The sequence below is a fragment of the Lissotriton helveticus genome, chromosome 4_1 (genome assembly GCF_964261635.1).
Source record: "Lissotriton helveticus chromosome 4_1, aLisHel1.1, whole genome shotgun sequence".
In the NCBI taxonomy this organism is placed as follows: Eukaryota; Metazoa; Chordata; class Amphibia; order Caudata; family Salamandridae; genus Lissotriton; species Lissotriton helveticus.
Window position 1 is genome coordinate 1,820,045,666 of NC_136063.1, and position 21,929 is coordinate 1,820,067,594.

At 51.1% G+C, this 21,929-nt stretch overlaps 1 protein-coding gene across 2 annotated transcripts in view; it reads left to right on the forward strand.

The window, feature by feature from the left end:
• The window catches only part of UTP14A (UTP14A small subunit processome component), a 413,069-nt gene that overhangs the window by 117,948 nt on the left and 273,192 nt on the right, over positions 1–21,929 (forward strand). For both annotated transcript variants that reach the window (XM_078688447.1, XM_078688446.1), the window contains exon 6: positions 15,826–15,981. In XM_078688447.1, the coding sequence (XP_078544573.1) occupies positions 15,826–15,981 (156 nt within the window). The remainder of the gene's footprint in view (positions 1–15,825; positions 15,982–21,929) is intronic.

The following is a 21,929-nucleotide window of genomic DNA, read 5'->3' on the forward strand; positions in this document are numbered from 1 at the left end:
GCCCCACAGCCTTGTGTGCCCAAACCAACAGTGCCTAACCAACCCTCAACATCCCAACTTAACCCTCGAAGTGGTGGTTGCACCCAGAAGATCCTCGTCCTCGAGCCTGCAGTGTTTCTTTGTCCCGGAGGTTCTCTATTGAAAACAGGGCACCCGACCTCAAAACAGCACCCTGCCGACCTAGTGCCGCTGAGGGTGCACCTTTGGTGCTACTTTGGTCCCCAACTTGCCCTGAGCGAAACCCTAGGAGGTTTGCTCCCACAGCCTCGTGGCCTGCTTGCCAGCAGCCACCAACCGGAGACCCCCTATCCTCCATAGGATAACATTGGGCCTCAACACTCTGCACCCGGCTGCCCTAGTGCAGCTGAGGGTGCAATTCCAGTGCATCACTGACCCTGGGAGACCCCTGAGTCTAAACCCAGAACCTTAACTTCCACAGTCTTTTACTTAACTGCAAACAGATAACCCGTTTTTTCTCCATAGGATAACATTGACAATTTTCCCTCCAAAAAACGTGTGGAGTTTTGAAAACTAAAGATATTCTTTAAAAATTGCACGAATAACAAAAATGCATTTACTCACCTGTTTACAGGAAATGTCCCATTACGTAAAAGTAACTAACCTGCAATTTATTGAAAAAGCCTATTCATTCCAATGTACTGTATTTGCTAAGTGTTGCATAATACTACTCCCCTGTAAATCAAACAAAGTACAAATTCTATTGCATTTTCAAACTGTTCTATATCCAGTAACTTATTACTGAAAAGTATTTAAGGCTTACCTGTACCAGGCTTGCTTGGTTCTAGAAATGAACAGCAATATATTTTTATACAAACACAATTGCTCTAGAGTTCAGTTCTTGAGTGTGTGAATTCATTTGCTGACTGAGTGGGTACATCAAATGCTTAACAGTGTCTTCTGATACTGCTTTACTGCTCGACCAAGCTACCACTATTAGAGAGTAAGGTTCTATCTGACTTTTAACCTCTGCCTACCTCTGGGTATACTTGGACTCTATACACACTACACCTCATTTTGGTGTAGTATATATAGAGCCAGTGTCTTACAATTTAATCAATGTGTTTTTTTCATTTTTTAGTATTAAATCTTTTTATTGAAAAAAGCAGCTCATACAAGAACAAAGATGCATTGCGGATCAAGGATATGCTATAAGAAGATAGAGGCAGTAAAATGCCATGACCGCTATCATAATACAACTTCAACGCACCTCGGTGCTCTCCCATATCCTGAAGTACTATAAGGTCGAATCTGCAACAATGGAGGAAAAACAATACCCTGTCCCCACCCCCCTCCCTCACCCCCCAACCATCCCCCGACCTACCCGCACCCCCCCACCCCGTTCCAGGTCCGTGAACCCCATGCATACAATCATTACCAACAGCCATCCACACCAAAGCCCCTCACGATTGAACATGTGACAGGCGAAGCAAACGCAAATACCGGGGGCAAGTTACCTCTCTGAATTCGGTGGCCAGCAAGGCCAGGAAGGGCTGCCACAATTCTGCATATTTGGAAACTTCCCCAGCTTTGATTAAGGACAGTTTTTCCATGCCAAGCACCGCGCAGCCTTGGAAGGTGGGGGTATGTGTGGTGCGTCATAAAGAGAGAACATTCTGGACAGCAGAGCCTAGGGCGATAACAATCAGCCTCCCCCTATGTGATTTCAACGGATATGTCCGAGCATTCGGTAAACCCAACAGAACATAGGCAGGGAACCTTGGGATCTCGGTATCAAAGTGTGCATCCACCTCGTCTTTCCAGTAGCCCTGGATCTGGGTGCAGTCCCACAACAGGTGCACCAACGTACCCCTTTCACCACAACCCCGCCAACAGGTAACCTCCCCAGCTGGGTCCATTTCGTGCAGCCTCTCTGGTGTGTAATACCAGTACGTCACTAGTTTGGTAAAGGTGTCTGTCAAACCCATGTGGTATGCTGAGTGACGTGCCCGGTAGTAAATGTCCTCCCACTCTTTATTGGTGAATGCCCTTCCCAGCTCCCTCTCCAAGCGGGCCCTACTTGGATTATATACCCGGGCATACCGTGCCAGCAGCATGCGGTACAGGTCCGAGATGAGGCGTTTATCCGTCTTCCGTGTGATTAACCAGTATTCATAAGCGCTAAGCTTCCGATCCGCCTCGGTTCGCACCTGGGCATTAAGTGCCCTTTGGCGCACCTGCAAATAGTGTAGTCTCTCCGTCTCTGGCAGGCTGTATTCCCGCCGCAGGTGTTCAAAGGATGTGATCCCTTCGCTCGTGTATAAATAGTACAGAGAGCTGCACCCTGCTGGGCGCCACTTGGCGAAGGCCTGTGCATCGCACCCTGGCCCAAAATCAGGGTTGTCTGTCAATGGCGTGAGCGGGGAGGGAAATGTGGTCAAGTCGTGTCTTACGTTAGTCTGGTCCCATACTTCCATGGGTACCCGCGTGATGAGTGAAGCATATAAGTTAGGGGGACGGTGCGCCCTGCGGAGGAAGGGGACTTCCTGTAGTGTCCGGCCCGCCACAGCCTGGTCCTGGAAAAGCCAGTGCTTCTCTGACTCCCACCTGCTCCATTCCACCAAAGTCCGGAGCTGTACCGCCTGGTAGGAGAGCCGCAGGTCCGGGAGGCCCAGTCCCCCCTGTTCCGGCGGTAACATGGCCAATCGGAGCTTCATTCTCGGGCGTTTGCCGTTCCAAATGAATTGGGCGAGTTCTGACTGTGTCTGCCTGATCCAGCCCTCCGGGGGACAAAGCGGAAGAGCCCGAAAGACATAGAGGATCTGTGGCAGAATGGTCATTTTAACGGCAGCCACCTTGCCGAGCCAAGATAGAGGAAGATGCCTCCATTTGCCGAGTTCCGCCCGGATCGTCTGCCGTAACCGGGCATAGTTGACGTGTACCGTGCCAGGCAGAGTGTCCGCCAACTGAATTCCCAAGTAAGGGATTGCCTCCGGAGCCCACCGAAAGGGGAAGCAGGTTTGCAAGTGGGCCCGCATCTGCCCATCTAAGGAGAGGTCCAGTGCCTCCGATTTGGCCATGTTAACCTTGAAGCCCACCGCCTCCGCGAAGGATTCCAAGATCTCCACACATGCCGGCATTGAGGTTCTGGGGGAACCCAGCGATAGCAGGATGTCATCCGCGTATAAGCTTATCGTGTGCGTGAATGCGCCAAACTTAATACCCTGTACCCTCGGATCAAGCCTCAATGCCTGAGCTAGCGGCTCCATGTATAACGCAAACAGCAGAGGCGACAACGGACATCCCTGTCGTGTCCCTCATTCAATGGGGAAGCGCGGAGAGGAGCATCCGTTGACCCTCACCACCGCCGTGGGGAAGGTATAGCAATTCAGGACCCATGTCCTGAACTTCACTCCGAACCCCGCCTTTATCAGTACACTCTCCAGGTACGGCCAGTGGACCCGGTCAAAGGCTTTCTCCCCATCGATTCCGAGCAGCATATATTCCCCGCTGGTACGCGTCGCCTTCTCAATCAGATGTAGAGCTCTCTTAGTGTTGTCAACCGTTTGGCGTTCTGGGATAAAACCCGCCTGGTCCGGGTCTATCAACCCCTGCAAAAGCGGGGCCAGCCATGCGGCCAGTATTCCCGTGTAAATTTTAAGATCAACATTAAGGAGAGATATGGGGCGATACGCCCCGCATTGTGCGCGATCCTTCCCCGGCTTGGGGGTGACCGAAATAGTGGCGTCCAGCAGGTCTCGTGGGATCGCACCCGGCTCCTCGAAGCAATTGAATAACGCTGTCAGCAGTGGCGCTACCTGGGGGCAGAAAGTTTTGTAAAAAAGGGCCGTGAACCCGTCCGGGCACGGCGCCTTGGCCAACTTAAGGCACGAGATCGCTGAGATGACTTCTTCGGTTCGAATGTTACTGTCTAACTGTTCCGCCTGGTCCTTTGACAGGGCCGGGATGGGAACAGACTCCTGAAAGGCCTGACTGATCGCGGGATCGAGCCTCGCCCCCGCATAGAGGGAGGCATAAAAGTCGCTAAACGCCTTCGCAATGTCGCCGTCCTCAGTGACGCGCCTACCGTCCCATGTGGCAACCTCCTGTACCGTGTGCCGCTGCTGAATTTCCCAAAGCGCGCTACCTAACAGACTCCCGCACCTGTCCCCCCTGGGGTGCCGTGTCCTCAACGCCGCAAACTCTGCCCAGTCCTGGTCTAAGGCCGCCAATTGCTGTCGTACTTGGCGGAGTTGTCTCCAGACCCGAGGCGCTCCCGTCCTCTGGTGTATCTGCTCCAGTTCCCTTGTCCGTAGCGACAACTCCTCGCGTTTACGCGTTCTCTCAGAGTTTTCTGCTGCCGAGATCGCTATAAACTCCCCGCGGAAAACAGCCTTGAGCGCCGCCCAGTGTGTAGCCAGAGATGTGTCCGAGGTGTGATTATGTGACATAAAATCTTTAATAGCCCCAGTAATCTTCTTCACATTGTCTGTGCGGTGTAGTAATGTATCGCGCAGTCTCCAACAGTGTGCGACCCTAGGCACCGGTGGGAAGGAGAACACCGCCGATAACGGTGCATGATCTGAGAGTGCCGCAGCCCCATATTCTACCTCTGTCGCCAGCGCTGTGAGTGATCTAGAAGATAGAAAGTAGTTTAACCTTGCGTAAGCTTTGTGGGCATTAGAATAGTAGGAGTAGTCTCGGGCTCCTGCGTGAAAGCTGCGCCAAAGATCAACCAACCCCACCTCCTCCAGCCTGGTCAGTCCCTCCTCTGAAAGAGCGCCCGCCTGTGTGGACACAAAGTTCAGGTCCCCCCCCCCCCCCCCCCCCCCCCCCCGATTAGAACATGCCTGTCAGATGCTGCCGCTGCCTCAGTGAGTGTCTGGTGGAAGAACTTCTCCTGGCCTTCATTAGGGGCGTAAACTGAACTAATGGTGAAGGAGGAATTTCCTAGGGAGAAGCTGTAGGAGAGCAATCTGCCTCGTATTTCCGTCACTTTCCTCCCAACCTTCCCTCTAAAATGCTGGGCCACCAGGATCGCCACTCCTGCAGACTTACTGGGCCCCGAGGAGAAGTACTGAAGCGGAAAGCATCGCGACTTCAATCTGAAGCAGTCCTTGGCTAAAAGATGCGTTTCTTGAAGAAGACAGATGTCTGCCTTTGAATTCTCCAAGAAAGAGAGGACCGCCCGCCTCTGCACCGGGTTGTTTAAGCCCCGGACATTCAAGGTAAGCAGGCCCACTTCAGTTAGAGGCATAGCCAATCAGAAGCCCCGGACTCTGTGTACCTCTATGGTGGAAAGCGCCTGTATCCCAGCTCTCGCTCGCCCCGCACCGCAGCTCATCAAACATACAGGCATTCATTCTTGGACCTGGAACTACCCACCCCCCTACCCCAACTACCCAACCCCACATCATCCACCTTTGAACAAGAGAACCCCCCCCCCCAACAAAAAGGATATAGTCAACAATATTGTCCATCATCCAAGGACGTATGGTACAGAAAACAGTCTTGTCCATCATCCACTAGTGCCGATGCACAGGAACGATCAGAATTGGGGGAATGCGGCCGAATCCATCGCCTCCCCTCTCGCCGCCGACCCATCTCGCCCCTTCCTAGCCCCCCCCCACGGGGACGCCACAGAGTGTCAAGATCAGTGTTCAACCGCTGTCAGGGTTTGCCAGTTCCATCGCCGCCGTCTCCACCGCCGCCCGTTGACCTTCCTTGATCTCCACCGCAGGAGGACGTTTCGGCCTGCGCCTCCTTCGTGCTGTTGCCACTGTCCGGTGCTGTCCACCCCGGTCGCCCCCCGGGCAGATGACCTCTCCTCCTCCTTCGGCTCCTCAATGCCCAGAAGACTGCATGCTTCCCGGAAGGACCGCAGCTGGCAAACCTTATTGTCCAACTTAAACACCAAGCGGAAGGGGTGGCCCCAACTGTATGAGATGTTGCGCCGTCTCAGCTCCGCGGTGACCGGTCTGAAGGACCTACGTTTTTCGAGGGTGATGGCTGCCAAATCTTGGTATAAAGACGGCGAGTGGTTTCCAAAGGAGATAGTTCCCATCTGCCGGGCCTTGTTAAGGACCTCTTCCTTGGTACGGAAGTCCTGCACGCAGACTAAAATATCAGCCGGCAGGGCTGAGGCGGCCCTGGGCAGGCCTGCCGGGTGCGCCCTATCGAGGCGGAGAGCTGAGTCTGCCGACCTTCCCAAGATGTGGTTGAAGAGGCCTTGCGTAAAGTGGAAGAGATCCTCCGTGTCAGGAGTCTGTTTCACCCCCCGAATCCTGATGTTATGCCGCCGGGAGCGGTTCTCTAGGTCCTCCACTTGGGATTGAAGGTCCACCTGTTGGTCATGTATACGGATGATTTCCTGCTGCAGAGCTTCTATTTCAATGTCGCGCCCCTCGCCTTTGGTCTCCAGGTCCGCCACCCTTTCTCCTATGGCGTCTGTGTCACGGCGAACCTCTCTAATCTCCTCCTGCAATTCCTTCTTCAGAGCATGAATGTCCTCCCGCAGACCACTGAAGAGGGATTTTAGAAATCCTTGGTGATGGGCTCCTCGGTACTCGCTGTTCCAGAGGTAGGAGTGCTGGCGGCCATCTTGTCCGTACTGGCCCGCTGACCCGACGTGGTGGGTTCTGCCCGCTTCCCCGTCATTTTAGGGGTGAAGAGGTCCTTAATGGTCCTGTCCTTCCGGCCTCTTACGGTGGACATATCCCGGGGGGGGCCACAACTGGGCCGCAACTGGTGCTATGCAACAGGACGGATCTGAGCTGAAAACACGGGGGGAGGGCCCAGTTCCCCACCTACAAGCGTAGGGGCCACCGATTGCACAAAGAGCCCCTTCGTGAGGCCCACCGGGGTTCCTCCGGGCACCACTCGTGCGGCAGAAAGGCGTCCACCCCACCTCCACGCAATCCGCCAAGCCCTCACCGCGCTGTCCGGACACGTGCCGAAGCCACCCGATAAGTGCTCCGGCCACCAGTCCCGATGTAGGCCGCACCTTCCCGGGGAACGCACCCCCGTCGGTCTCCACTTACTATGCTGGGGTCCAAACACGTTCCCTCGGGGTGCCCCGCGAAGGATGGCCCGTCGCTCAGTTACGTGCCTGACTTGCTGTCCAAAATGGCGGCCACCAACACACAGTCACCCAGGCTGCCTCCGACCCACCATCCAGGCCTCGTCACCCGTGGCAGACCCCCCTCTACCTTAGGCGAGACCTCCAATGTCCGGCGGAGGGGGCCAACGTCACACCACGGTGCTTCGCCGGCTCTCCAGGCCACGCGTCCGTCCGAACTCTCACTGGGCGATCCCCACGCCCTCGCACCGCTTCTCACCTCAGGCCGCACCACATCAGCCACCAGCCAGCTCCAGCAGCGGCCACAACCGCTGCGGCCGATCCCAAGTGGTGGCGGCAGGTCCACAGTAGCCTCCGGGCGACGCCGCTCCGGGGGCCTCACGCGGAAACCGCGTGAGCCGGACCCACCACCTGCGCACCGGCTCTCGCGTAACAAAGCCCCAGCCGAGGCACTCACTGGCCGGGCGCGCTCTGCCGGGGACGTCGACCACGCCTCTCCGCCTCCACACTCCGCTAGGCCAAGGCGGGCCGCACCTCTCTCCGCGGCCCCAGGAGCTCCAAACGGTCCGCAATGGTCCTCTCGGACCGCTAGGACGGTAGGCGCTCTCCGGGGGGGCCCAGACACGGGGGGAAGGTGCTATAAACTGCGCTGTGTTAGCGGTCGGCGGCGGGAGCTCTGGGAAGCACGTCCGCTCACACCGCCATCTTGGCCACGCCCCCCTTTTTTTCATTTTTTAGATTGGTGAACGCGGCACACCTTCCTGAACATTAAAGTTTTCCAAAGACCATGAAAAAGCAAGCATTGCCAAAAGGCTGGCAGACAATGCCAGACCTATTGCTTGCCAATGCTTGTTTCATGTTTGATGTAAGACTATCCTCAGGTGGCTGTGTTTCATGGTGTGCAGAGGTTAGTTTTGAAATTTTCTTCAACAATTATTACCCCATGCCCCAAATGTTTTTTTGGTGTTCATTTAATCATTGAATGTATCTTCTTTTAAATAGTTTGGGAGTTTTACTTGGCTTTAATTGTGGTTTGGTGCTGCTTAAGTACTGAACTCCGATTTCTCAAAGAAAAAGCCTGCTGCTTTTGCTTTCGGGGATTAGTCCAGGTACTCGCATTGTCAAGGCATTATATCTGATCGGGCACTAAATTACTACTTTGGTGGGAACCTTCTTCAAAGAAATAACCTGGTCTCTTACACAATAATGATTGATAATACCCCCAAAGGACTCACAAAATAGTTTAGAATGGGCCCACAAGAAAATGAAAACTTTCATCCAAGCCAATTTGTTTTAACACCGCCACTAAACTAAAGGTCAATGCATCCTTTTCACCAACTATAAACCCCATCTATGGGACCCATTAGGAATGGCCCCTGTCCCCTCTGATTTTTGCTTTAGCCATGAAACCTATGGAAGCAAAATTCCAGAGCAACCCTGCGATACTTAGTATGCTGATACAGGGCAGGGAGCCCAAATTAGCACTCTTTGAAGACCTACTGTGCTTCATCACTGACCCAGACTCATCCACCCACGCACTGATGAGGGAACAAGACCTATTTGTGCAGGCATCTGCATTCAAGATCAGTTTTTTCAAGTCTTGAGGTATGGGGTGGCAGATCCACGGGTAAGCCCCGGGACCTTATCCAGAGGGAAGGTTTCCAATGAGCAACATCTGCGATCACCTATCTTGTGGTCCAACTCCCCCTATGCACAGAAGTCTTATATGACAGCACTATCCCTTCCTTGCTCACTGCTGTCTTGAAGGACCTCTACAGGGGGGCAGGCTGGAGATCTCCTGGCTGGGCTGCCTCAACTGCCTCAAAATTAACTTTATGCCCGACTGCTCTTTGTTCTCCAGAGCCTTCCCTTACTATTCTTAAACAGATGCAAATTCAAATATGCACCAAAATGCTTAGCTTTGTCTGTGGAGGCACATTGGCACGAGTGGCACAGGCGACTCTTTTCCGTCCAACAGCGGAGGGTGGGTTGGGATTTCCAGATGTTATTACCTATATCCTGGCTGCCCAGCTTCTTCCTTCCCTAGACTGAAACCACAATCTCGATGGTAAACCTTGTAATCAGGTTGGACAGGCATTGTCCCCGGCCTCCTGGATGGTCTCTTGTGGGTTCCTACATGAACCTGGGCCTGCACCCCACCCCATTCCTTCCATTGACCTTTACTCTACTGTCTTACTGCCGAGAAGTTCATGGGAGACGCATGTTTGAGGCTTCCCTCTTCCCCCAACGGCTTATAACACAGATTTTCCCCCATGCGTGGTTCATCCAGATTCCTTTTTTTGGGACCACGGACGATCTCAGTTGAGGGATTTCGACGTGGAGGGGGGTCTTGCAAACCAACGAGGGTCTAATCACAAAATACACCTTGTCTAGGCAGAACACATATAGGATTCGGCAAGCACCTCATTGGGCTAGAAGCCTCTCTGCCCACCTAGCTATGCTAATGGAAGAAACACCCATTGAATCCTTACACCTCACCAATGTCAAGTGTAGAGGCATTTTGTGGCTCTGTCGTCACATACTTAACCTTACTCCACCACCGAAGCACACATATGTGAAACAATGGGAGAGCGAATTAGCCACAGACATTACAGACAAAACTTAATGGGGGCAGGGTGATATGGCAGAGGGCTTCCAAATATTCTATTTGCCTCAGCTACGAAGAGAACTCTTACAAAATTCTCATTAGTCGGTATTTGACACCAGTGCATCTGCATAAAATGTTTGGGAGCTCAGAGCTTTGTTGGAAGGGATGCGTGGAGCGAGCCACCTTCATGCATACATGGTCGACATGCCTGAGAGTACAAACCTTCTAGGATGAGGTTTTACTTACAATACAATCAATCACTAGTATTTCACTGCCCCAAGATCTACTATTGGCTCTCCTGGGAGATGCAGGTGCGCATAGGCTCTTCCCTACATCATCTCCGTCAAGGCGGCTTCTTTATCACTTATTTCTAGCAGCACAACTGTGCATTGCACAGATGTGGAAGCTACCTCGGGCACCCTCGCTCAACATGTGGTAGGGGTAAGGTATGGAACCTTTATGCCATGGAAAAACTCAGAGCCATCATGAGGGACAGGATGGCCAAATTCGATTCAACGTGACGTCCTTTCACCACTCACATAGGACGACAACATAGAACGGGACGCCTACGTCTGACCATGTTTAAAACTCTAAGGGCCTCAGATCTATGGGTGATGTCCCCCACTGACACAGGGCCTGACGCGCATGATTACCAAGCCTACTATCAATAAGACACATTCTGGCTTTGTTTGTTTTGTTTATTACTGTATATTGTACATGAAATGTAATGTTTGGCTTTAATTGGGAGGGATTTTATTAAACATCACAAATTGGGGAACAATGTTGGGCCTTGCTGGATTAAGCTTGTTATGCAACTCTGGGTTATGGCTGTGTACCAATTCCCACCCGATCCTTGCCTTCACCGATATCAATCAATCAATCAATCAGTGGGCTTAAAGCGTGCTACTCACCCGTGAGGGTCTCAAGGCGCTAGGGGAAGGAGATTCGCTGCTCCGTGTCACTTGAAGAGCCAGGTCTTGAGGTCTTTCCTGAAGGTTTCCAGGTTAGGGGAGCGTCTGATGCTCACAGTGAGCATGTTCCATGTCTTCGCCGCGATGAGGGAGAAAGACCTCCCGCCTGTTCTGGTTCTGCGGATGCGTGGGACTTCTGCCAGGGCGAGGTTCTTTGACCGGAGGTTTCTTTCGGGCACTTGGAAGGAGAGTCGTTCGTTGAGGTATGTTGGGCCGGCATCGTTGAGGCTCTTGTATGTGTGGGTGAGGAGCTTGAAAGTGATCCTATCTTCCACGGGCAGCCAGTGGAGTGTGCGGAGGTGTGGGGTCATGTGTTCGCGACGGTGCGCACCCAGCACTAGTCTGGCGGCAGCGTTCTGGATGGTTTGTAGTTTGTGGATCAGGGTTTTGTTAGTCTCGGCGTAAAGTGCGTGGCCATAGTCCAGTCTGCTGGTGACAAGTGCGTGGGTGACGGTCTTCCTGCAGTCCGCGGGGATCCACTTGAAAGTCTTAGGGAGGATGCGAAGACAGTTGAAGGTGGTGGAGGCCATGGAGTTAATTTGGCGACGCATGGAGAGGGAGGAGTCGAGGATGATGCCTAGGTTTCGAGCGTGGTCGGTGGGGGTGGGCGGCGTGCCGAGGGAGGCAGGCCACCAGGTGTGATGACTCTTTGTGTGTCATGTTTCTTTAAACAAAAATGCTAAATAAAGTTGTAAAAAAAAGATAGGGTCCACAGCTACCTCCCATAATTAATTTATTTTTAGCATGTCCAAAACCAAAATTGTGCACTTAGGAAAGGATAAACCAAAATGCGGTTTAATTATGGACAACTTCAAATTGGTGTTAGTAAGCATTACGACTATCCAGGTATTTATTTGCTAACCTTGGTTGCTGGATAGGCAACATTGAGATAATCTGTAATTTAGCCCAACAAAATGTTGATCATAAGTATGCCGTCTGGGTGGTCAGTAGACCGGATTCTTTAAAGGCAAGGTATTTAATTCTCTCTTGTAGGTAGTGAAATTTTGGATTAATAAAGCAGTTTCCAAAGACCATTCAGAGGAAGTTTCTTAGAGCTAAAAGGATGAATATCCCTGACAACTTGTGGCGCTCAGCTCTCATACCCTCAATACCATGTTTTCTTTGTGCTTGAAACTTCTCCTGTCCTTTTGTTTTTTGGCAACAGATCCTTGAGGGATCCCTCAAACTGTATATTGGTGCTCCTCTGAGACACCCCTTTGGTTTACAATGAGATCCTCCAGTGGTCTTGGTCTCACCTGCGCAAACCCTGATGGGTTGCGTCATAATGCTAGATTTTGGAATGCAGTAACTGCACTTGTAGAAGAAGCTCCGTGTCCTCGGTCTGCAATAATACCATAGGCTTGACGCAGATTGGGGGACCCCCTCAGGCACAGTTATTTTTGTGTGTTTGTGGTGATCTCAATCACTATGATCATAACCTTTTACGATATTGATCATAAACATAGGAATGTGCGCAAAGTAAATATTTGCGTACACTTTATTTTCCTCTGGCTTGTAGGTCTTCGATAGCTATTTGCTGACATTAGTTTTTTACGAGTGGTTATTTCAAGATCTGAAGATCATCAAGATCTGAAGATTAATGCTTCATGGTGTAAAAGTAAGATAACTGCTATTATTTTATCTAAATTGGCACAATCAAATTACAGGGTCTAGTACCCCCAGACAACTTATATGTAGAAGGTTCTCACATTATACCTAGAAGTTACACAATAACATACCCCCCTTGAAGCCCCCAAAACAGACTAAGGTATAAAAATATCTGTCATGGCAAATTGCTAGAGTTTCTGGAACTAGACAGTATGCCTGATCTAAGTTGGTACAAGTATAGCAAACATCCTTGAGCTGCAAAGAAATCAATTGAATTAAAGAAAGAGGTTTCATACATGTACCCAAGAGCTCCTCTGCTGCTGGACAATAGGAACTATTTTCCCAAAGGGCTTGTGAATATTGGTTGGTTTAAGATACTGTGCATCCAAATTTTCCAGCTCTCCTTTAATTCCCTCTTACTATGCATGAGGTTTGAATTTGTGTACTCTATTCTGATATGCCAATTACAGTTGTTAATGGAAATGTCAATAAAAATGTTGATGTTGTAAACATCCATATATATTGAAATAATATAATTCCATTATTTCATGATAACAAGGAGATACGTTTTGGATGACAAATCCATGATTTCCGCCAACAAAATGTCAGACTGCAAAGCATGTGGGTAAAACCTCAAACTACAAGGCTGTAGAATGCTCTCAACCCTCCTTCAATACATAGCTAAAATATGTGATATTCAGTCAAAACAATGTTAAACCACTTCCCTCACTATCAACTTATACTCCATGACAAGTGCCTCATTTGGGATCTGTAGGAAACTGGCTCTTTGTGTGATATATCAAAAATCTGATATACCGTGTAAAGAGTCCAGGGGTTCCTATATGGCTGGGTAGGGGCTTGCTATGACAATCCCAAAGTGCTCTGTTAGGCTCTAGTGTAGTCGAGCAGCCTTCAGAACACAGAGGATTTAAATGTATCTGCAATTACACACAGTGATCAATAAATTACACACAAACTCAAGAAGGAGATCCAGACCAATGTATAAAAACAGCAAGTATCTTTATATATGATTAGGCATCAGAGAAAAATACGTTTAGGTAGGTACGTTTTAAAATATCCATTGTTTTCATTTCAAAGAGGGGACACAGTGCAATTTCTGAGTTCTGCAATGTTACCCTAAGGACGGAAGAACAAGTTCTGCAAACGGGTATAGTACAGCGACTTACAAGACCAATCTCCAGGAGTTCAGGTGAGTGATGGGCAAGGTCCAAGACAACACCAGCGGTACACATCCGTTGCATGAGGGTAACAGAGTGCAGTGTTCAAAACAGCATCAGGAGCCCAATGGCTTTCTATGGCGATAGGTCACTATAAAAAGAGGCTACAGGCTCTGGCTGGAAGGCGGGTTGGGTTGAATCAACAGTGGGGTTCAAGTCTTGCGATGCTCGGGGACTTAAGGATACCTGGGGTCCTCTTATTCACGATCCGTGGACGTCGGATGCAGAGGTGACTTTGGGCGCCAGGTTTTCTTACCAGGAGCAGTCATGGGGGGGCTGCCTGCAGAGACTTCAGGCGACGTTGGGGAGTCCCCGAGGGGTGAAACCACAATGACTTGATCTCTGGAGGACTGGGGGACCTTGTTGACACTGTTGGCCCACTTCAACTCGGGCCAGGGTGACGGGTACAGTGGTGGATTCAGGTGTCAGGGTTTTGGCGGTTCTAGAGGCCTCAGAGTCTATGCTTAGTAGTTCTGCAGGAAGCAGGGGAACAGGTCCACAGTTTACGGGAGGTCTTGGGTTTTTATCAAAGGCAGGCAGTACTCCCAGGTTTCTGGAGTCAACACACTTTCTGGAGTCAACAACTGCAAAACAAGTTGACTTTGGTGCATTTTTCAATGAGTGATGCAGACAGGCCTGCACCAGGTAAGCTGCTTCTTCTCATCTCTGCTTTTGCGGCTCTTCAGTGTCCTCTCTCCTCTTGGGTCATCAGGATCTGCTTCTTTGGTGCCAAGGGCTCCACTAAATACTGGATTTAGGGACATCAGGAGAGTGTAGGGTAGTAGCCAATGAGCTACTGCCCCTTTGGGGCACTACACCCCCTTAATGACCCCTTCCTGTGGGAATTGGGCATAACCAAGTCCCAGAATTTCTAAGTATGCATTCACAAAGATGGCTACTTCTGAAAAATCATATCCACCTCACTGTAATCCACTGTAGGGGCAGTATTAGCCTGGCGGTGGCATGGCTACCTGACTAGCTAATGTTCCCACCTGTCCAGGTGTATGGGAGTCCTGGACAAAAAAGGGGGCGGGCTTCCTCTTCTGTGAGAGGAGCCAGATTAGCATTCCAAAGGCGGCAGCTCCTTTAAGCTTGCCGACTTAGGGAGGCTAACCAGCAGGTCATCCTGTGGGAGGGGGTGTTTCACCCTCTTGCTGTATAGGCCTTTGTTCTGGTTCTCCTGAGAGCAAAAGGCTCTTACCCTAGGAGGTCTGAACAGTCTTGGTTAGCAGGCTGGCAGAGACCAGTCCGCAAGCACACCAGAGCTGGTAGGTTTTCAGGGGCACCTCTAAGGTGCCCTCTGAGGGAATGTATTGTTAAATCATTCACTGGAATCAGTGTGGGTTTACCAGTACGAGATGTTTGGTACCAAACATCCCTACTTTCAGTGGAGCCATCATATACCTGGGGAACTTGTTTTCACCAGTGGCTTCCCTGGACATTTGTACTGGAAGCAATAGGACGGAGCAGCTGAGGGGCATATCTGCTTATGCAGGTATGCCCTCACATGTAATATTCAGCACCCTGCCGTAGGGTTCTCAGGCCTGCTGTAGGGGTTACCTAAAAATATTACATGCAGTGTTAGGGACGTGGCACACAGGGATGTGTGACATGTCGTATTTTCACTTTTGTTTGCACCAAGACACGCATGTGCTTGGTCAGTGATCCCCTAGGGTTGTACAATTTGTGCTGCTGCCGTTAGGGACCCTCTGTAGTACTTTAGGCCCTAGGTACCAGGGGTACCACTTACTGGGGATTTACAGAGGGTGCTAAAGATTTAGCCAATTGGGGGAATATAGGAAAGAGCTCTGGCACTGGGGACCTGGATAGCAGGACCCCAGTCGAAAACACATCCGTTACCAGGCATAATGTGGGGGTGACTGTCTAAAAAGGGCTACCTTCCTGCAGGATCCATCTCATGTATCTATCTAGATCCATTCATCTTAGATTCATGGAAAATTGTCTACAATCTATCCTTTACTATTCACCGGGCCACCCTTAGCAAACCTGTATCAGTAGTTTGGGCTGATCGACCCTTCTGAATATGTACCTCCTCCAGTGTTATATTACAAACTCAGTACCGTTGTATCCCCCAACTTGTATGTCTAGATGTGCCAAAGTGCTCTGAAACTGTCTCAAGGTATTAATGTATGATGTTGTAGAGGACACCTGAAATACTTCTGTAAATCATGCAGTGCAGCCTGAATCATTAATGTAATCCTTCTCTAAAGCAATAGCCCATTTCTAAAATGCAATTTTCACTGAAAGATTACATATTCTGATTAGGAGGATTAGCACCACATACATCTCTACTTCTTGATCTGTTTATTGCCATCTGATAATTGTTTCTTCATTATTTCACAGATACAAAGGGAAGTGGCTTATGAAAAGACATCCAAAGCTGTCACGAAATGGGATCGTGTAGTATTGCAGAATAGGAAGGCAGAGCAGTTGGTTTTTCCACTGAATCAGGAAGGCCCTTCAGCCAAGCCCATTGAGGAAGTTCTGACCAGTTGGAAGGTGTGTATAGTGAAGATTCTAGGAACCGAATTGTTCTCTGTTTTTTGTTTTTCTCCTTTTTCATTTAATTGTAACTGTTTATTGTTGCTGAGAGACATCCCTTCTTCAGCTTTTGGGTTCAAGAGTAGTAACCCCTTTTCGGGAAAACACCTTCATGTTACCTGCATGTGATATTTGGGTCTGGATCATGGCATGATGAGCTTTTGCCTCTTAATTCATGTGCAGAGGAAAACCTTTAAGGAAAAAGAGGCAAAACTCATTTTAACCTCACACCCTCTGTCTCCCCTTCCTCCTCTAGTGGAGGCACGACTGGTTTGAAAGCCGTACCACGATTTAGGAAGCGTGGACTCCATACCATTCAAAACAAAAAAAAGAAACCTAGATAATAGTAGTTCTTCTTGCACCATAACTTGGATGATGCTTTACTCTTTGAATTCATTTGAATTATGGATAGGTCAATATGATTTGGGAGGTGATTATCCTCACTGCAAAATGTATTGTCATGTAAGTGGGGACTTTTTCAGGAGTTTGTGGTTGTCCATTTCACTCCTGGAGAGCTTGGCGGTGCATGATTCATATGCAAGTGTGAAGTTGAATGGTATGCAGACAATAAACTGCCTCTTTTAAACCGTCTGACGCTTCGCCTTACTTCAGGACACATGGAGAGCTTCCTGTAAACAATAAGAAAATAATAAATGCGAAACCAAAAAATAACAAAAACAAATGGAAACATTTAGGTGGTACTTAGAAGCCAAGAAGTCTCATATCCTGATTGGGGCCTGCCTGTCTGTTAGAAGGGACTGCACTCATATTTCCATTACTGTCTCAGTTTATGCCGCTCTTCCCCGAGGCTTAACCAGAATGCAGTGGGAAGGGAGGCAGCCACTTGTATGGACAAAAAAAAAGTACTTGGGGTAGGGTCGGATAGGGGATATGCAAAAAAGTCTCCTGAAAAATAAAACTGATGGTTATTTTACTGTGGAAACATCTCCAGCAACGTAGGTGAGACGGTGAGGTTACCTTGGTGAAAAGCGATAGAACCCTCCCCCACTCTTTAGAAATACCTGGAGTGCATGCAAGAAGCATTGTTAGCCAAACTACGCAAAACCGTACGACTGTATTTAATGTATAGCATAGTTTATTCATGTTAGACCTGGCCCTTTTTGCAGGTTATCCCCAAACTTTTTGCCTTTTGTCTCCTATTTGTCTGACCCTGTTTGTGTTGGTTATAGGACTCTGGGCACTTTACCACTGCATATGCTCTATGTAAATTGTGATTTTGATTGGTTATCCATCATTGGTATATCTGATTTACTGGTAAGCCCCAAGTAAAATGCACTGTGTGCACCCCGGGCCTGTAAATCAAATGCCACTGGTGAGCCTGCAGCACTGATTGTGCCACCCACGCAAGTAGCCTTTCAAAAGTGTCTCCGACCTGCCATTGCAGTGTCTGCGAACGCAATTTTAATTTCCATGTTGACCTGGCAAGTGCACCCACTTGCCAGTCCATAACCTTCCCTTTTCTTACATGTAAGACACCCCTAAGATAGGCCCAAGGTACCCCCATGGGCAGGGTGCAGAGTATGTGAAAGGTGTGTGTTACATGTCCTGATCGTGAAATACGGAGCATTTTGTTTTTCACTATTGAAAGGATGTCTGTCCAATAGTTTAACATGCAAGCTGCCTTGTAACATCTTAAAACTGTAACTTTCCGGCGGGCGTGGCTTGCAGACAAAGAAGATGGCCGCACACTAGGGGAGCAGTGCGGCAAATCCTGTTTATACACCCCTAATCCGTCATCATCCGTAGTTATGGGTGGCACCTACCACCTCAGGGAGCAGTTGGAAAGTGGCGTACAGAGTCTGACTCTGGCCCGGTCCCAGTTTTGACGTCCTCTGCTGCCATGGAGAGGAGCAGCTGGGGAGCCGGACGGTGATAAGATGGCTCCCGGGGCGGCAGGGCTCCGAGCCTGAAGCCTCCCGCCGCGGGAGAGACGTGCGGAGGCGAGCTTGACTTGCAAGGCGGTGAGCGGGTAGCGGCTCCGATCTGCGAGTGATCCGGACCAATTGGAGTAGGTCCCGGGCTCGTCCCGGCAGCAGCTGTGGTTCACGCAGCATCGGGCCCGACGCAAGAGGCACAGCGTCTCGAGGCGCTGATAATCAGCGCAGCATCCTGGGAGGGTGGTCGGAGCCTGACGAGGCCTACATAGCGGGGGCATCGGTCAGTTGAAGCAGCACCGGACCAGGTGAGAGGGTGAGGGCCCCCTTGCCGGCAGCACACAGAAGGAGGGAGATCCCCCCCAGAAATAGACTCTGGATAGAAGAGAGGCTGGTAGTGACTGGTGGCTCGGCCTGGTGGAGGACCGGAGGGTCGGGGCAGATAGGAAGCCGGTGGCTTAGTGGGTCGGCTGAGCATTGAGTGATAATCCTGCAGGCCCTCCAGGTCAACTCGCATAAGACAAGCAGTGGGCCGCTTCGGTGAGAGAGGGGCCTGGAACATACACTAGCGGTTCGTGGACTGCAAGGCGCTGGTTAGCCTGGCCTGGAACTCTTTTGGGGTCCTTGGCTTGAGTGGTTGGAGTACCACTTCGGGGCGCAGTGGTCCCAGCCGGGTGAGTGGGCGCCCAGGTGCGGCGTGGGCCTGTAGCGAGTAGTCAGTCAGCGCCGAGGGGCAGGCCTCTGGGGGCCTTGTGAAGAGGGCCTCGGACAGGCCAAACAGTGGTGCCCAGCGAGGGGCAGTCGGCGGCGAGGCGGTGGTTTGGAGCATGGGCCGCAATTAACCATTAACCCAGAGCCAAACGAACTCCATAGATAAGTACACAGTCAGCATGGATAGGGAGGATGACATGCAGCGCGGACGCCGGCAGGACGAGGCGTCAGGAGAGTGGCCGAACCCTTCGCTATGGGACATTATGCTGGCTATCCTGAAGGACATGCGTGGCACTTTGGAACCTAAGATTGATTCGGTCACCGAGGAGGTTAATCTTCTACGTGTGGACTTCAGCAAATTGTCAGACAAAGTATCGGAGGCTGAGAGTGGTATTGGCAGTCTACAATCTAAGACAAAGAGGCTCGAGGAGCAAGTTGCTGCACCTACGAAAAACCAAGCCGACATCACTTCCTGCCTTGAGGACCAGGAGGGCCGGGCGTGGCGCAACAATATTCGAATCGTGGGGGTCCCGGAGGGAATGGAAGGCCCCTCTACGGACTGGTTTGTGGAGGATCTAATACTCCATCATCTTAAACAGAAGCGTCTTTCCAAATTCTACTCAGCCGATCGAGCCCACCGCGCACTGGGGGGGCGGCCTAAGCCGGCCCCCCCCCCCCCCCCCCCCCCCCCACCATCATGGCGCAGATCCTGAATTATCGTGACCGCAATGCTATCCTGCAGGCATCGAGGGTGTCCGGAGACCTACAGATAGACACAACGCCATCATTCGGTTTTTCCCGGATTTCACTTTAAAGGTACAGCGTCAACGTAGGTCGTTTGATGGAGTGAAACGAGCCCTCAGGGACCAAGGAGTAAAATATATGATGTTGCTCCCCGTACGCCTGAAGGTCCTTGATGGGGAAAAGGCATATTTCTTCGATTCATCGGAGGAAGCTAGCGATTGGTTGGAGGGATGGCGGACCGTGGGCCGCTGGGATGGATCGAGATGCCCAACTCAGAACCACGTGAGCCAGGGGACCCGGAACAACGCAGCCCCATCGCAAGAACTTCCTCAGATCAGACTGTCTCTGATTAAGTGACGATGTGGGTTGAGTTTACATAGAGGGACCTGGTCGCTGGCGGTAAGGGGGGGCGCCCCCGGGGTCCTGGCCTTTCACTGTTTGGAGGGTGTGGGGCTGAGGAACTGTGGACTACAACTAACCTGGGTGTTCTGGGCTGCTGTTGTGCCTCATGATGGACCTACAGAGACTTCGGCACTGGTTTGAATAATGGGGGGGGAGGGGGTGGGTTGGGGACCGTTCTCTAGGTTCCTTTCAGGGGGTGTGCGGCTGCAGACTTACGTTCCCTAACTCTGTTGGTGTTGGGGTTTATGGGGCAGAAGGCACTCTGCATGTTATTCCGGTGGGTGGTTGGGGACCCACTTATCAGGGAGGCAGGGTGGGGGGTGTGGGGCAGGGGGAGAGGCTGGGAGTATTGGGGAAGTTTGATGTTTGATTGCTTATATAGTCTCCAATGTTCAAGCTCAAGGGTTACACAGTTGCTTGAAGCTGTGGCCAGGGAAAGATTCGAGAAATCTCAGGCCTTTATACTGGAATGGGTGATCAGACGTGCTTGAGAATATGGGCATGGAATGTCGATGGTTTGGGTAATAAAATTGAGCGCACTTTGGTCCTGCAATACTTGAAATGCCACTACCCTGACGTAGTACTCCTCCAGGAGACCCACCTACGAGGTAATAAATGCAAGGCCTTGGACCGGTTTGGGTTTAGGATGGTGGGCCACTCTGGGTTTACGTCTGGCTCTAGGGGGTTGGGTATACTAGTCCGCAGGGCACGTGGACGGAAGACTCTGGGTGCATTGCAGCGGTGGCGACAAGATGGGAGGGGCGCACGCTCGTACTCTGTTCCTGTTGCATCCCACCAGGCCTCCATACCCAGGCATACGTTAAGATGGGGACACACCTGACGGACCTCCCTCGGAGCACCCTGGTGCTTGGGTGGGTGGGGGGGGGGGGGGACAAACGCAGTCATGGAAGCTGACTTAGACCGCTCTGGTGAGAGGCTGGGTAACAGAGGGGAACTGGGCCTGCGGGGGTTTATAGCAGCGATGGGACTTGGGGACGTATGGCGCGCACACAACCCCTCCAACAGACAATACACTTTCTACTCTGCTAGGCATGGGACTCTTTCCAGAATAGGCCACCTGTTTGTGCTGGAGGATCAACTAGGTGACTTCATGGACTCCTGCATCATGGCCAGAGGTATCTCAGACCACTCACCGGTGGGGGTCACTCTTAAGGGACCGATGACAGATAGGGCGGCCTTTCCTAGAAACGAACCCTGGTGCCTCAGAGATGACTCTATCTCTGACAAACTGAGGGAGAGTTCCCAATTATACTTTGCAGAGAATGAGGGATTGGTCGATTCCCACTTGACCCTTGGGAATCTTACAAAGCCGTACTACGGGGCCAGGCGCAGGCACTGATAGGCGCTCAAAAAAAGGAGGAAGCACTCCAAATGAGACACTTGGAGAGCGAAATTGAATCCCTGGAGAAAGTAGTCTGTGAGTCCCCATCCGTGGAGAGTAGCCATGAGCTGGCTCTTAAGCAGAAGGAGCTCCGCGCGCTGGCGGAGGGTGAGCGTGTGCCTACGCCCTTGCCACCCAACATAGGATCTATGACGCAGGTGACAAGAGTATGAAGCTACTAGCATGGCTTGAACGTCCCGGGTTGCCGCAGTGGAAAACCAGTCCGGTACCCTGGTGACCACCAGCGTTGCCATAGCAGAGGCCTTCGCGTCATACTATGAGGTGGTTTACAACCTGGTGTGCACAAGGACGGAGACGGATTGCGAGGAGTTTCTTCGTGACTTTGCCTTGCCCACTCTATCCACTGAGCAAGCCGACAGTTTGGAGGCTGAGCTCACGGGGTTGGAGCTGGGAGAAGCCCTCAATTCCCTGCAGACCAGTAAAGCTCAGGGGCCTAACAGCCTACCGGTCGAAATCTATAAGAGGCAAGCCAATATCGTGATAAACCCCATGCGACGGATGTTCTTCGAAGCGAAGAGTGTAGGTAGGCTCCCGCCTGATCAGCAGGAAGCCACGGGAAGCCGCCCGAGCAATGTTCGTTATATCGGCCTATCTCGCTCCTCAACGTTGGGGCCAAGGTTTTGGCCAAAGCCCTGGTGACGAGATTGCTAGCGGTGCTACCTGATTTGGTGCATGTTGACCAATCGGGGTTCATGCCGCACAGGAGCACTAGACTAAACCTGTGTCGACTA